We start from the raw sequence: 16,265 nt of genomic DNA, 5'->3' as shown, positions 1-16,265 counted from the left end.
ATCAATAAAAGAAACTGTAATCGAACCATTAAATTAAATAAATATTTAAAGTTAAATTAATTAAATCAATAAAAAACCATTAATTAAACCATTAGATCAATAAACTATTAAGGTAAAAAAAATGTTAACCAAAAACCTATAAACCTTTAAACCAAACCCATAAACCCGAGTTTTATAACCGAGCCGAACCGTTTATCGAAAATCCAAACCAAATGAAACCATTAATTTTTTTGGGGAACCAATAAACCGTGAAACCATGGCTTAACGGTTCGGTTCGGTTCGAGCCGAAACTGCGTCCATTGCTATTTAAAAAGAAAAGAGAGAGAGAGATTTTTTAGAAGTAAAACTTAAAAGAAAGAGCAGCTCACCATTCCTTAGAGAGAGAGAGAGAGAGAGATTTTATAGCAAGTAAAAGAAAGAGCAGACCACCACTGTTTAGGGTTAGGGTTAGGGTTAGGGTTAGGGTTAGGGTTAGGGTTCCCCTCCCCCGCGCTGCCCTCACGCCCCCTCGTTTCTCTGCAGTCGACGTCGACGACCACGACTGATTACCTATTCCCAGAAGCGGAACAGGAGAAGCACAAGCAGCGGGTAGCACCAGCTAGCAGGATGCAACAGGCTGAGTACACCCATCCCCATCCCCATCTTCTTCTTCAGGCCCAATGGCAACAACAGCAACAGCAGCAGCAGCAGCAGCAGCAGCAGATGAGCAGCTTGTATGCACAGACCCACATCAACAGCGGTAGCCAATTGCAGTCGCAGTTCCAGTCGCAGACGTCATCGTATCCCTACCATCAGCCTCGCACCCTGGAGGAAGTTAAGACACTGTGGATTGGGGACCTCCAGTACTGGATGGAGGAGAACTATGTCCAGTCCTGCTTCGCTCACACCAATGAGGTAGGCCCCTTCCATATGCCCTTCTCTTCCTCCCTCTTTCTCTTTCAGTTTGGTGGTCTGTTGCTCTCAGGTGAGCGTGGGCGTAAGTAAACCCAGTGACTGGGTTTGGGACATTTCGGAATCTGGCATTCATTCTTTGGAGAGAGAGAGATAGAGGAAACGCAGCACTGTGACCCTTATCCATATATGTGCATGCATAGGATACATAGGCAGGCTTTATTCTAAATTGGAGAGCAGAAGTAATCGGCACTAGATAATTAGATATTGTGGCTGCATCTTGGAAACGATTTTAGAAGACATGTTAAGGGTTCTTAGTTGGGACATGGAACTCAAAAACGATAGTTTTCTCCTGTTTCCCAACCCCTTTATGTTCTCAGCACATAACAATGCACAATTATGTCGTGGGAAATGGCTAATTTAGGAAATAAACTACATGTAATCTACATATGAACAATAAACATCATATTTGATATATTACTAGTTGCATTTTGCTCGTTAAATGCTAGTTGTTATCTGCACACTTTGGAAAAGCTAAGGGGGACTTGCTTTCAAAATCTACGGATTAGGTTTTCTATCGAGAACCTTTGAAAGTCATCATTAGATAAATCATGACTTTCAAAACCTCCTTAGCTCCCTAGTCATACTCGGCAGAGTCAGATTCATTAGACATAGATGATAAGGTCCAGGAGATGGCAACAAGTTCGAACACATGGAGCTGTTAGTCTCCATTGTAGACAGATCATGGAGATTAGTGTAGTTTCACAGTGCACTTCTAACATCCAAATTGTTCCTTTTTTATAATTTCGTTTTTTGGACTCTATCTCATGACTCTTAGTCATTAGGAAATGACCAGACTTCTCCCATCATGGGGTCTCATTAAGAAACATTTGAACCCAATCTTGATTAAATGTTATATTAGCTAGATCTAGGTTCATTGAGTTTTATTAATAATGGAATGCTTCTATTTTAGTATCATTCCTATCTATGGTATAAATCATAGATATTCTGACAAAAATTATTTTATTGTAAGTTAACACGAGATGGTCTAAGACATTAGATGAATGTCATAGTATGAAATTGCACGGTTAATGTGCGAGGATTTTATATATGGGTCATTCATATATTCTAAATCATCAAATCTTGTGTGAAGTTTCAAGTTTTTTTAGGTGATTATCGCAAGCTTAATTTAAAATGCGTGAAGTCGAATGAACACGTATTGAAGTTTTGAACAACAAGAATCACCATAATGCAATCAATTATTTTACTAAACTAATAGTGAATTGACATTGATGAATACCACCTATCCTTTGGCAACAATGATTGGATAAGTTTTTCCTGATCATAAATGTGAAGGAAATGTATCGTTAAAATATCTATGTTATCAAGCAGTATTAAAATATCATTCTCCTGAAATCCAACTGCCAGGATTCAACCCCAGACATGTCGAAGAAACTATTGGGCTAGAAATTAGGAGGGTAGAGGGAATTTTCTGTGGAGAACCGTGAAATGCTGAGAGATCAGAAAGAATTACAACTATTGCTAGCACAAGATGAAGAAGTTGGTCTAAACTTTAGAGCTGCTGTTTAGAGAAAGTGTCATAACCTTCTGGAATTCGCTCATTATGTTTTTTCCAATGATAATCATTTTATAGGGTTTTGGTAACATCTTTTAGACATTGAACCACCCTTATTGCAGAAGTATATAAATGACACAGCATTTCTGATAGGGTCAAATTTGTGCTCCAAAATTTACCTAATATTTTACCCAATGGTTTATCCACAGTTGCCACTTTGTTTGCTCATGCTGTAGGGGCTTTATAAAAGACAGGCACAATTATCCAATGATGGACAATAATCCAGCTTCACCTTCTCTTTTGAAATGAATTCTCACAGGAAATCATATTGGATCTTGATATGCTTGGTCCCCCCATGGAGCACCATATTTGTTGGCTTAGGAATAAAATTTCCTTTTTTGTATGCTATACGAATCAGCTCCCAATCATTATGCATTCTGGTTTTTTCTAGGAGCTTTCTCAACCACACGCTTCTCACTAGTCTTCGAAGATGAAACTCTTGGCTACTTCTCACTAGTCTTCGAAGATATCCCAGTCACAGTTTCACGCTTTCTCTCTCTTGCTCTCTAACACTGAGATTTTTCTTTTTCACTTCTTTCAGGGAGCTCTCTCTCCTTCCTTTCTGTAGAGCTTTCTTTTTTGTGTTGTCATACCCATTTTCATTGTTCTGGCTGAGGCATTTATTAGACAACAGCGTATTAAGGGACATAATTGGCGAATATGCACTCCATTCACTCTGATGCTGGGTTGCCTATCCTTGCTATCTATTATGGCCCCTTAAAGCCTCCTCTACTACTATCTCTCTACTTGTAACAAGATGTTCTATCTTGGGTGTCAAGGTTGCAACCAAACACCTTTTGAATGGATTCCAAACATGTTTGCAAAACGACTCATTTGATTACTTATTTGGGTAACTGCTTTTTTGTCACCTACTGTAATATTCTCTGGAGCACTTTCTACTTTCTCTAGTTTCCTTCCCTTGCTATGTATCATAACCCCTTTAAAAGTCCTCTGCTATCTATCTTCCCTGTGGCTGAACCTCTTTGCTACCCCTCTTTGACCCCATTTTGACTGCCATAAATGTGCATCCCAGTAAAAATTCAAGAACACGTATTTGACGGTGATGGTGATACAATCGGGGATGTGGAGGATTTGGAAGAGATCCAGCATTGTTAGCCTTAGATGATTAGGATTTCAACGTTATAATAGCTGAACTTTGAAGGATCCTTAAATTATTGTATTTCCAGGAATTCAGTTGGAGTATCCATATTGTAATATACTTTAATTTGTCAAAATTTTTGAACATTGGTAAGGTTTGTATATTTTCCAAACATTTCGTGAGATAAGATTCTCTCTTGTCTAGTGTTTGGATTATTTCTTCGAGCGTAATATAATTGCCACAGTGGATTAAGAATAAAAGTTGAACAACCTGGGAGTAGATTTTCTATAAAACATTATTATGTTTTTTTTCCAGGTGATTTCAGTGAAGATAATACGCAATAAATTAACAGGGTTACCTGAAGGATATGGTTTTATTGAATTTACCTCACATTCTGCTGCTGAGAAAGTTCTGCAGACATATAGTGGCACACAGATGCCACAAACAGAGCAAGTATTCCGCCTCAATTGGGCATCATTTGGGCTTGGGGATAAGAAAGGTGAAGCAGGAGCTGATCATTCTATATTTGTTGGAGACCTGGCTCCTGATGTTACTGATTACATTCTGCAAGAAACCTTCAGGGTGCGGTACCCATCTGTAAGGGGAGCTAAAGTTGTCTTTGATGTGAGTACTGGGCGCTCTAAAGGCTATGGTTTTGTCAGATTTGGAGATGAGTCAGAAAGATCTAGAGCAATGACAGAAATGAATGGCGTTTACTGCTCAAGTAAAGCAATGCGAATCAGTGTAGCAACACCACGGAAGGCCTTGGCTATTGCACAGCAAGGGGCAGCGATTAAAGGTTGGAAATTATAAAGAATGTACCCACATGATGCGGGATGTAGGAATTATGAATTTGTTTGCATACATATTTCTAGTGTATGTATCCTCTCTCTATGAAGGTCTGGATTCAATAGTTAAACAGTAACATGTTCATGCGCATGCATACCTTGCTTGTATATACACATATGTTTTATTGCAAAGATGTCAAAGAAACCAAATTTTCAATTGTTTATGAATGCTGTTTTTAGTGGGAATGAATGTGGCAGAAATAGGATGTGCTAAAAAAACTATTGTTAAGCTCATTTATAACTAGTTACATGTTTATATGCAGATAACAATCATATTTACTTTGTAAGAATTACGAATTACACTTTAATTTCATATGTACATACGAATAGATAATTGTTTATTGCTTTGTTTTCCAATTGTGAGTTGCTTCTGCACATGCTTGTTTTGGAACTCAGTAAGATGAACAGGCTAGCTTTGGGATATGTGTGTGCTTTCCATAATAATACATAAATATAGTTTTAATTGTAAATGTAATTAAATATGCATAAAACATGTGTCCCTAGTTATTTTGTTGTGCGTTGTCCAGCTGTCTTATTTCAAAATTCTTAATTTTTGAATCATGTTTTTCTTTGTTGCCAGGTTATGGTACTCCACCATCAGCATCACAAACCTTCAGCGATGAGAGTAGTCTGCAAAATGCCACGGTTGTGCTTCCACCCTCTCTAAAGTATTTAACAGATGTATGTTCTTTAAGTTAAGGAAAGTTCATATTACATATTTGCATTTCTTTATCTGGCATATTAGCTCATTGGAGATGGATACCCATCTGTAGGTCAGTCAGTTACGAGATTAACTTGATTAGAAATTGAATTACCCAGCTCAAAGCATTGCTATGAAGCTATCAAGAGTATGAAAATGCAAGTGTCTCACTGCCACCATGTACAGAAAAATATCTTGCTCAGGATGGATTTAACAAGTGCGGTGATACTAAGCAAGCTATCATCACTTTCTGTACATTCTTTTACACAGATAAAATTCATAATTGGAAAATGAGTACTTAGATGTGCAAGGTAAATAATAAAGACAATTGCAAATGAAAGACTTTAAGAATACATCATTGTTTTAGGGTGTAGGACGATACACCACATGGTGTTTCCTTGGGCGTGGAAAGTACTATTTCCATTTATCCTTATCCCTTTGCGGTACGATTTAGAGATGGAAAATCCTGGTATTTGACATGCTGTAAAAACTGTGTATCTATTATGTTCTTGGGTTCATATATTGGCAATTCTCTACTGGGAATCTATCAACACATTGTATTATTTTCCTGCCTTTTATTCCCTGTCTGTCTCTGGAGATATGCTGGATATAGGTAACCTTGAAGTGTTTTGACTAGCTAAAATAAGGATTTGAATCTTTGGATGCCCCTTTCCTTAATAGTTTGGCATAAAATTGATGTACTTGTTGTTTTGAAATACAAGTCTGTGTAAGACTGGACACTAGCTGAGTTTACTGATCACATTTCAAGACATTATACAAAATGTTATTTTTGACTCTGATGTGGTTATGTTTGCTGCTGTATATAATTAACACTAGGCTTAATAGCTGTATATATTTGATACTGCATTTTTTAAATGATAGAAGACTGTTAGGAGTTCACTATATGTCTTCGATTTTTTTAATTTGATTTGCAAGCTCACTATATGTAGCGTAATATGTTGGCTCACTTTGGGTGCATCTGGATCAAAAGAATTCTCAAGAGATGGAACTTTTGGTATGAAAATGTGACTTGTCCTTGTGTGAAGCTTGTTTTAAACAAAAGCTAAAAATTAAGCTGTGTGTTATGGATTTATGATGTTTTCGATGGTTCATCAGTCTTTATAAAAGGTAATCAATTGTCGAAAATGAGAGATGTGAGCAGATATTATCTTTCAATGTTTCTAAATCCTTTTCTTCTTTATATTCTAACTTACTATCATCATCTAATTGTTTTGTTGATCTAATGGAGCACCATGTCTTCCGCTCTGTTGGTCGCTAAAATTAAAATAATGAAACTGGGCGTGTATAATGTATCTTACTTCTGGCATAAACCTGAAGGTTCACAATACATTAGAAGATGCTGCATGCATGTTTCCATTTGGTCATCGTTTTTGTATCCAAATTTTCAGTTTTTGTCTCACATCAAGGTTTCCCACTGATAATATTGTGCATTACAAACAAAATTGTTTCTGCCAGTTTGAAATTGCTGCATCTTCCAAAGTAAAAGTTGGATGATGATGTGTTTATTTTGATTTTGTACATTTCTCTTCAAAAGGAATTTGCTGGCTAACGCGTATATTGATGCAGCCACCAACATGGCCCCAGGACCCCAGTCAATATGCTGGTTATTATGGTTATACTCAAGCCTATGAAAACTATCCTTATGGTGCTATTCAACCTGATGCTGGACAGTACACATACGAAAGTTATGGAGGATACCCTAACTATCCTCAGCAGGTATATACTATATAGGAAAATGGTTTAATATAACAAAATAAAGTAATATCAAATACATTCTTCATACATTTCTGTGGTATGGCACTCATACATATTTAAATATCAACAGCTAATTAGCATGATTAAAATAATGCTTGGTGAATCATTTTAGCATGCGATTTGTGTTATCACTTCACCAATAACTTGTTTGTGTTTCGCTTTAAATGAAGATAGAAGCTGCAGCAGTGGTAGTCCCTGCTTCCTATCCTCAAGTTGTACCCGAAGATGAAAGTGTTGATCTTCTAGCTCCACCTGACATTGACAAGTATGTTAGAGGTCTCATTTTGGTTCATATGTACATTTATATAGATTAGTTATTGTGCATATTGGCTGTGTATATGTGCAGGCTGAATGATGAGTATATCACTGTCCATGAGGCATCTGTCGTTGGTCGTCATCTTTGGCTCCGGGCATCAGAGCAAATTGAGGCTAGTTAGAAGAAGAATGATGTTTCTCTGGTTTCAGTATGTTACCTCAATGCAGATGTATATAATGCAGAAGGCATTTGCTGAAATGAGACCAAGGTTGGCATGTGTGGTCATAAAAGAAGGAAATGTTCTATTATTCAAAGGTCGCGAGGTCAGCCCTCTGGTTGTCTGGTAGTTATGATGTGGTGTTATATCTAAGGTTCATAGCAATTGTTTCATGAAATTGTTGATTACTGTGCAAGCTATTTTATAATTGCTTGGTCACTACTTGCAGTTATGTGCCATAGAATGTAGTGGAAGTATCTGACAGGGCCATTTTTGCAATTATTAATAGTAGTATCCTAAAGAAAACATAATTTTAGTACAATGTTTTCATGCACATACTATTAAGCAAAAATTAGTCTGCAGGTATCTGAACGGATCATATGATTCAAGTTTGACAATATTTTGACATCCATGAAACTGTATGAATCCATGTAAAACATTAAAATGTGGAAACAGCTGGATAGTCTTGAATAGTAAAAGATGCTGCATTTTCTGTGTTCACCTCGTTCACATAGAGATGACCCCGTGGTTTCACATATTTGGATAATCAATGTGGCTCAATCATTGCAATCAAATTAGAGTGTTGGCATGTAACAGATCAATTTGTACTTGGATAGGATGGTAAAGTTTGTGTCAATGTTTTCAATTGGTTTTGGCAATGCATGCTGGAGTTGATTGATTATCACGTGTGCTCTTGGGTCATGCCCTGTATTTGTTAATGTTTACATAATTTAAGTTCTATAAAGCCAGATTGTTCATATTAGTTCATTCTCAGGAAATTGGATGATTGGATATGTTTCCTTGTCTTTAATGATGCACAATGGATCTTCACATGAACCATAAGTCTTCACATCTTCAGTAGCTTGTAGTTCATGAACCATAAGTCATAATGATTAGTATGATGGTACATGATAAAGTGGCCATAAAAATGGTTTGCATGTTTTTCTACTTGTCCATTAGCACAATTTGAGCAATAAGAACTGGCCACTTATCACATTGTTTTTGTAGGGGCTTGATTGCTTGTTTTGTGTGCTATTTCTTGGCAAAGATTTTGGTTCCCACTTGAGTGTTGGCATAATTTTGGTAATAAAGAATTGGCCACATAACACCTTGTTTTTGTAGCAACTTGATTGCTTATTTTGTATGCTATTTCTTGGTGAAGATTTTGGTTCTACTATATGAGAAATGTGAAGGTGAAGGAAGGTCTACTGAATAAATATATTGTTTCATTATTTTGAAGAGTATGTTGGCCAAGGTGTCATACATTGTAGAATATTTTCTTTGTAAACCGATAGGAAATAGCTAGAAGATTAATGGATTTTATGGATTTGTTTTCTACATCTACTTTCAGATGTTTTGTATGAACCATTGACTCAAATTCAAGGAATTAAAATCAAAAGCATAGAGACATGGAACAAAAATCCACAAGAAATAATGGTAGGACCAAGGTTGCTTCACTATGTATTGAGAACCATCATGGTTGAGTGTATTTCTGCTACAACAGCTACACAAATATTGTCCATTTCCTTTGTTACAAATTTTAGACTAATATATAGTTTCATAGATAATGGTTTACCTAAATAGGACCTATGTAAAATTTACATGTCTCAATAAATTACCAATCCCTCAACAATTGAGGGTATATAAAGTGAAAGTATTAGTGTATGAGTGTCTTTGAATATGGTTGTCGGGTTGAGAACATAGTATCTCAACGTGAAAATCTTCTAAAAGATGGAATATAGGAATATTTCTGATGTAGTGGGTAGTCTATATCTCTTGAATCGTGATCTAACATATGCAGCTTTGCAAAAATCCACATGAAGTGGGGTCATATGTAGCTTGTTGTTGATACCAGTAAACTTCAATAAGGGAAATGACAATGCGCAGTAAAAATCGAGTGTAATAGAACTATTTAGGTATACTGGAGAATCCAGTAGTAAATGCATCCCCTACATTTAGTAATGCGATGAGAAATGGGGACACAAGAAATAACACTCTTAAGGGTCACTGGTGAAGAGAGTGGTACCTTTTTCTTTTGGATGCATGTAGGACTGGCCACATTCTTTTGCAGATTTTTAGGTTACGTGATCACAAGGCTGGCACAAGGAAAAGTTTGAGATAAAATCTATGCAGCTTGGAAATGTTAAGCCTTCCAAAAGCCTGATGGAAAATAACCTTTCATTTCTCATGTCTTAATAGACGTTGTCAACATAGCAGTAGGTATAAGACAGCATGTATAGTTTTCATAAACTTGTTATGATCTTTTCTTTTCATGTGCCCTTCTGAATTCAAGCATAAAATTCCACTTATATATGGCTTGATAGAGGTTGGGAACACTGCAACAGCTATAGACATGAATAAATTTCACAACCTTGTTATGATCTTTGCTTTTGATTTCTGGTGCCTTCATTTTCATTCAAAGAGAATGGATCTCTTCCACCAGGAACATCCTTCTCATTAAGGATAAAAGTGTTTTCTTTACCTCAAGTGTGGGCAAGTGACCATGAAGCACCTTTTCTATGGTACTCTATATTTCATCGTGACCTGCCAGGATCTTCAATAGGAAATGAATGAATGTTTTAAATTTTCCTGTCAGTGACCCCTCCACCCACATCACACTTCCTTCTTCCATGCACTATCTTTCGGCATCATGGTTTGCAGTTTGTTTGCATCCTTCTGCATGCCAGCAGCTGAGAAAATATTAGCCATGAGCACATAGGCTGCAGCGCAATAGGGATCGACTTGGAGGGCCTGATCAAATGCCAAGCTTGCAAGCTTCACATTTCCCCATTTTCTACAAGCACCTAAGAGCGCAACCCACACTGCAGAGGAATGCGCTGAAGATGGCATCACCTTTATCACAGACACTGCCTTGTCAAACTGCCCTCCACGACCAAACCCGGCTACCATGCATGTGTGATGTTGTAGGTCGGGTGCTAGTCCATAGTCCCTGCTCATTTCCCCGAAATGCATCTGGGCCTCGTTCAACAACCCTGAGTGATTAAATGCATTCACAACAGACAGAAACGTCACCTCATTTGGAGAGAATCCCTCACTCTGCATCCGTGTGAAACAATCCAGTGCTTCAATATAATATCCTTGCTGTGCATAACCAGTGATTAGAGTATTCCAGGAGACTGTATTTCGAACAGGAATGCCTTCGAGAACTTGGCGAGCCTTTGTAAGGGCGCCACATTTGGCATACATATCCAACAAAGCATTGCCAAGCAAACTATCCTTCTCTAGAAATCCCATATTCACAATGTCATTGTGAATTTGCTGACCTTTGTCTAAAGCCCCTATGCTGCCACAAGCTTTCAAGATGCAAGTAAAGGTAACTGCATTTGGGGAGAAACCCTCACGCTGCATGTGTTCAAAACAGTTCAATGCTTCATTTATTTTGCCCCGTTCTGCATATCCGGCAATCAAAGCAGACCACGAGACTATGTTTCGCAGAGGAAGCTCTGACAGTACCTTGTGGGCTCTTGCAAGCTCTCCACATTTCACATACATATCCACCAGAGCATTTCCAAGTTCAATATCCTTCTCTAGCAAACCTCTATTCGCCATCTCATTATGAATACAGGTACCCATACCTATAGCTCCTACAATGCCACATGCCCTCAAAACACAAATCAAGGTAATTGCATTTGCAGAAAGGCCCTCACTTTGCATTCGTCCAAAACAGTCGAGTGCATCCTGACCCTGACCTTTCTGGACATATCCTGCAATTAGTGCACACCAAGACACTGCATCTCGAATAGGAAGCTCTTCAACCACTTGTCGTGCTTTTTCCAGGTTCCCGCACTTTGCATACATATCGATCAACGCATTTCCAAGCACAATATCTTTCTCAAGCAATCGCCTACTTACAATTTCATCATGAATCTGCTCACCCTTTCCAATTGCTCCTGTGTTACCACATGCCTTCAAAATGCAAGAGAGAGTTATTGAATCAGGAGAGAGGCCCTCGCTTTGCATTTGTTCAAGACATTTCAGTGCTTCATGGCCTTGCCCCTGCTGAGCATACCCTGTAATCAATGCTGACCAAGAGACTTCATTTCTCCTAGGAAGCTCTTCAAGCACTTCCTGTGCTACGGCAAGCACTCCACATTTGGCATACATATCCACCAATGCAGTTCCAAGCATGATATCCTTCTCTAGAAAGCCTTTACTAACAATCTCATCATGAATTTGTTTGCCCTTATCTATAGACTGTGTTTTGCCACAGGCTTTCAAGATGCAGGTGTAGGTGACCACATTCGGAGAGAAACCTTCAGCCTGCATCTGCTGGAAACAGTTAAGAGCTTCTTGCCCCTGACCCTGATACACACACCCCGCAATCAATGCATTCCAAGACACTACATCCCGGACAGGGAGATCCTCAAGCGCTGCTCGTGCTCTCTTAATCACACCACATTTGGCATACATACTGATCAAAGTGCTGCCTAGATGAGGGCTCTTCCAGAGCAGCCCTCTTCTCAAGATATCGGCATGTAATGTGATACCTTTGCAAAGGTCCTTCTTCTTCCCACAACACTTCAGTAAGGCAACAAGAAAAGCATAGTTTTCATTCTCTTCCATCATTTGTTTTCAATACCCCATATGTACTTGATTGAGGGGAGGATTATGATCGTTGATTCGGACCGGTCTGGGTCCTGGGCCACAGAAACTCTTCGCCATCGCCTTCGTTCTCGTCTGCGAACCCAAGAGCAATGACATGACCCACTGGTCAACAAACACTGGCAAGTGATTCTGTGCCTCTCCAAGACTCGGGCAATCAAGAGCTACTACTCTGTACAACCCACAACCAAGAAGGAGCAAAAAAAATGGAAATCTCTCTCTCTCACACACACGCACAACTCTTTACTCTCTCTGTCTCTGTTTCTCTCCAGACAGTTTTGTCTTGGCCGAGTGCTTCACGTCAAATTCATCTGATCAAAGAAGGCCAAAAAAATCAGCCTCAGAAAGATCAATCAAATCATATGATGACAAATATGGGTGAGTTCATATCCTCTGCACAAAAACAGAGCTAAAGAAGCTGTAGCTTTGCTGAAGCTCCATGGTATCATTTACATATGTATTTGAATGCATGTGTGGTGGGATGATCATTACTTTGAGAAGGTTCACAAGCATGAACTACATAGGTTTTGTGTATGCAATTAGTGGTGACTTGACTTGGCTTGACTCGGCTTGACTCGGCTTGACTCGGCTTGACTTGGCTTGACTTGGCTTGGCTTGGCTTGGCTCGTCTTCACTTGACTTGACCTAACCTAACCTAACCTAACCTGACTCTAATGTTGGTTCCTGCCATGAAATGATGTTATAACAAAGTTTCACGACTGCACCCAGGTATCCTTGCATGGATCGGACATGATCAACGATTTATCTCCATAGTCTTTGTGCCTTCTATCAAGTTACTCATGATCTACTTTGTATTCTACATTCCGTAACTCGCTTTTTTTGTGGTGACTCCTTTCGCATGTTGCTAGTGCAAGTAAGAGCTACGGAAGAAATCAGTGATGCGTGATTTGTTGTTGCATTGTCCATGTGTTACTGTAAGGCTTGATTCCATATGCTTTTGAAGCTTCGTGCAACAATTGGCCAGTTGGCCAAACTATCCTGGCTCAACCTTCTCTATCCTTTGTTGAGTGGTGGTGGAGTCCACATAGAGGGTGGTAGCATACTTTCATTTGGATGTGATTGAAAGCCACACGCCTACACATGGGATGTTCCTCTCTTTTGATCTCTCCTTCACATAATTTGTATAAACATTAGTAAACTTTTGGTACGTGAAGTGCTTGTCTTGCCTCAATCTTGCCACGACCAACGTGATGTTAGACATTAAAATCTAATGGTTTATAATGGTTAGTCTTGTGTTAAAAGAGTGGTGTATGCACAACCAAAGTCAATTGGTAGCATATTGTGCATTGAGAGGTGCAAGGTGGCACACATTCATGGCATGCCTTTGCATTCTTGGTTATATATAATGGGGGTTCCACCCTTCTTGTCCTCAAGAATGTCAACACTAGTTCTTAGGAGTATGTATTGGATTCTATCTAAATCTAGTCTCATATTTCCCTTCATTGCTCTTGCGTCTATTTTTCTTGTTCTATAATTATCTGTCACTTGCTTCACTCGTTGAACATTGTCTCACGTTCGTAATACATCTCTAGTTGGTGGGAGAAAACGCTAAGTTGGTGTATTGCTTTACAAGTAGTATGGGCAAGAAGATGTACATGAACCTTATTTATTTATGAATCCGTCCTCATAAAAGATCATGAAATTATCTTTGTAGTAGGCTAGTCTTTGGCAAATGTGGCTCCCTTCGTGTGAGCCAAGTGTATATTGGGTATCCAAGTATGATAGGTCTTGCCATAATACCTTTTTCCTTTCATCATTTCCAAGAGGTGTACACTATGGAAGGGTGAAAAGTTCTTAGAAACTGAGTCCATTGTTGTTGAATTACCACATCATTTGTGAAGAACCATGATCAAATATGATTGAAGAGGTTCATTGTTTGGAACAGAGCTTCTACCATATTGGGGATGTTGTCGTTTCAACACAAATGATCTTGTGTAGGGTGGATGCTTTGGTAGGTATCACCAATAGCAACATCATGACTAGCAGATGCTCTATTCCTCTCTATTCGTGTCCACATGTCCATGGAGAGGTTAGGAGCCCATATGGATGGATTGTACAATAGGGTAGGAGTGACCATATTGTAGAGTTTGAAGAGCACGGAGACATTGAGCATCATTGCTTCACTCTAATGGTGCTTGTGCTACTTCTTAAAACCAATGCATCCCAAAGATTTTTCATACGGCATCATCACATGTGCCGAATGCCCCAATGTTCTACTTCCCCAAGAGTGGATGGGGCCAGGTTGGGAGATGACGATCATTTCTTATTTCTATTAACACTTGATCGCCAATTATGAAAACCAAAAACATGAAACTTGATAGTCATGTTATAGGTAGAGCCTAGACCAATCAAAGGAACAAATATCAAAATACTATATACAAGATTATGTGTTGAATTGACACCAATTTGATGGAAGAATGGCAAAGGGTTCACGATATTTCAGTTGGTTCTATTGTAATGCCAAGAACTCAACCAAACTTGTGTAAAAGTGGAAATGTTATTTCATATTTGAGGTTGTCCTACTTTATTTATGAAGTAGAACAATTCAATCACAATGAGTCTTCTCGACCATTTGGACCTTTATAAAGGTTGCAAGTATTCATTTTAAGCACGATGCAAAAATTCATGTTGATGTTTGGAAGTTAATACTTCAAATTGGAGTGAAATTGCAAAATGTTGAAGATTTTTTTGAGATACCAAGAGTCACACCAAATTGAAAATATTGTAGGGTTTGAATTTATTGAGAATAAGACATAGAGAAACTCAACTCTTTGTTTCCAAAAAATAAACTCCTTCCATTAGTTATAAAATTTTACAAATGGGATTATTGTGTACAAATCCCTGTAGGGACGCGATAGTTCCATCTTATGTGGATGCCCATTGACTCAAGAAAGGGAGAGGACGACCATTGTTGGATGAAGATTATTCGTTATCTTTCAACTCCATCGGAGCCGCCCTTGTGTGTCCACTTTCAATAAAAGCAATTCATAACATATGGAGTTGGGTTTGTAGCCACACAAACATCCTCAAACACAAGTAGATTGAATAGGAGTTGGCGGACTTTCGTTTTTCTAAAAGTAAATTGGTTTTGAAAGTATTCCACCAATTTTAGGTGTTTGGATACTATGGAACTTCTACCGTCCATCATAAAGCTTGATATGGGAAGAATAAATAATAGTTAGGTGAAAAAAAATCCTATAGAATTGGTTGAAAAAGAGACATATGCTTCATAATATGACATTCCCTAAATATGGTGGGAACTAGAGCCAACCAACATGGACTACTTATCATTTTAAATTTACGAGTTTTATGGTATGAAGAGCCCATGTCATGATAACTCTCTTGATAAGAGAGTAAGGGTATACAAAAAAGTGATTGCCTACGAATTTAAAACCTCAATTCCTTCGGAGACATGAATACCTTTGGTCTCTACTACAAGTGGTAAACATAAATAAAAGAAAGCCTTAAAGTCCTTGTGATTCTTAGAAACGAATGTGTCCCACATCATGGAGTGTGTGAAGGGCCAAGATCCCCTACATGGTTATATCGATTTAAAAAGACAACCAATAGACTTTAAAATGGGAGAGTTCATATCTTAGTGGGTTCCTAAGAATTCATCTTCTCTTGGAGGTTCAATCCCATAATTTTGGTCCAAGGTATTGTGGTCTATTCATAATTGAAACGTCACTTACAAGTGTTCGATGTGCTTCATGTTAGTTTATTGAAGGAATTATAGACTCAACGTTAAATGTCATTGTGGAAAAATGATTGCCCATCTAGATCTCGTTTTTGGAGGCAATTCCTTATGGGAGGCATATATTTTGTGACGTGCACGCTAGTATTTTTTTTTCTTAATAGTCTCCAAGAAATTTCCGAGGAAAAAACTTTATAAGAGGGAGAAATGTTGCAACACGAGATGTTGAGCCTATACATTGAGACCATGCAAACTAGAGAATGATTGGAAGAAGGAATTGAGAAACCAAAAAGGGGAAAAATCAAGTAGCTCGTCAATCAACTTTGCTTCAATGATGTTGATTGTTCGAAGAGGTTATTTCTACATAAATGATCATGAGATAGTAATGATCCATAATATCCATCGTAGATAACCTTTACTTTTTTTAAGGTGTTGCGAATGAAAACCCCATAAAGTGATAAAACATTTATATGCAGCATGCTAGACACCATATCAAACAATTTC

At 38.2% G+C, this 16,265-nt stretch overlaps 2 protein-coding genes across 3 annotated transcripts; one reads left to right on the top strand and one right to left on the bottom strand.

Annotated features, from left to right (window-relative positions):
• The first annotated feature begins 584 nt into the window (after nt 1-584).
• LOC147850029 (polyadenylate-binding protein RBP47B'-like) lies at nt 585-7,745 on the top strand. 2 transcript variants are annotated; one of them, XR_015531721.1, is made up of 6 exons: nt 585-894; nt 3,942-4,425; nt 5,055-5,119; nt 6,762-6,911; nt 7,125-7,215; nt 7,297-7,745. XR_015531721.1 is itself a non-coding variant. In XM_087337080.1 (6 exons), exons 1-6 carry the CDS (start codon nt 607-609, stop codon nt 7,385-7,387), a joined length of 1,173 nt encoding a protein of 390 aa, XP_087193206.1. In that variant the 5' UTR covers nt 586-606; the 3' UTR covers nt 7,388-7,745. The 2 variants fall into 2 exon arrangements, 1 of the variants encoding a protein (XP_087193206.1); XM_087337080.1 differs by having other exon boundaries at nt 586-894; nt 7,121-7,215.
• Nucleotides 7,746-9,509: 1,764 nt separating this feature from the next.
• On the bottom strand, nt 9,510-12,349 carry LOC147850028 (pentatricopeptide repeat-containing protein At1g06140, mitochondrial-like). Its single transcript, XM_087337205.1, has one exon. It carries the CDS (start codon nt 12,008-12,010, stop codon nt 10,037-10,039), a length of 1,974 nt encoding a protein of 657 aa, XP_087193331.1. The 5' UTR covers nt 12,011-12,349; the 3' UTR covers nt 9,510-10,036.
• Nucleotides 12,350-16,265: the final 3,916 nt, after the last annotated feature.

The sequence above is a fragment of the Azolla caroliniana genome, unplaced genomic scaffold (genome assembly GCF_043228905.1).
Source record: "Azolla caroliniana isolate FFs.n. ecotype wild unplaced genomic scaffold, voAzoCaro1.0.p SCAF_22, whole genome shotgun sequence".
Taxonomy (NCBI): Eukaryota; Viridiplantae; Streptophyta; class Polypodiopsida; order Salviniales; family Salviniaceae; genus Azolla; species Azolla caroliniana.
This window is presented reverse-complemented; position numbering and strand designations above follow the sequence as displayed.

Excerpts from the sequence above, each read along its gene's own strand:
- LOC147850029 (XM_087337080.1), top strand. The coding sequence starts at position 607 with ATGCAACAGGCTGAGTACACCCATCCCCATCCCCATCTTCTTCTTCAG. Across the intron at positions 895-3,941 it reads GCTTCGCTCACACCAATGAG|GTGATTTCAGTGAAGATAAT; the intron begins GTAGGCCCCTTC and ends TTTTTTTTCCAG. Across the intron at positions 4,426-5,054 it reads GCAAGGGGCAGCGATTAAAG|GTTATGGTACTCCACCATCA; the intron begins GTTGGAAATTAT and ends CTTTGTTGCCAG.
- LOC147850028 (XM_087337205.1), bottom strand. The coding sequence starts at position 12,010 with ATGATGGAAGAGAATGAAAACTATGCTTTTCTTGTTGCCTTACTGAAG.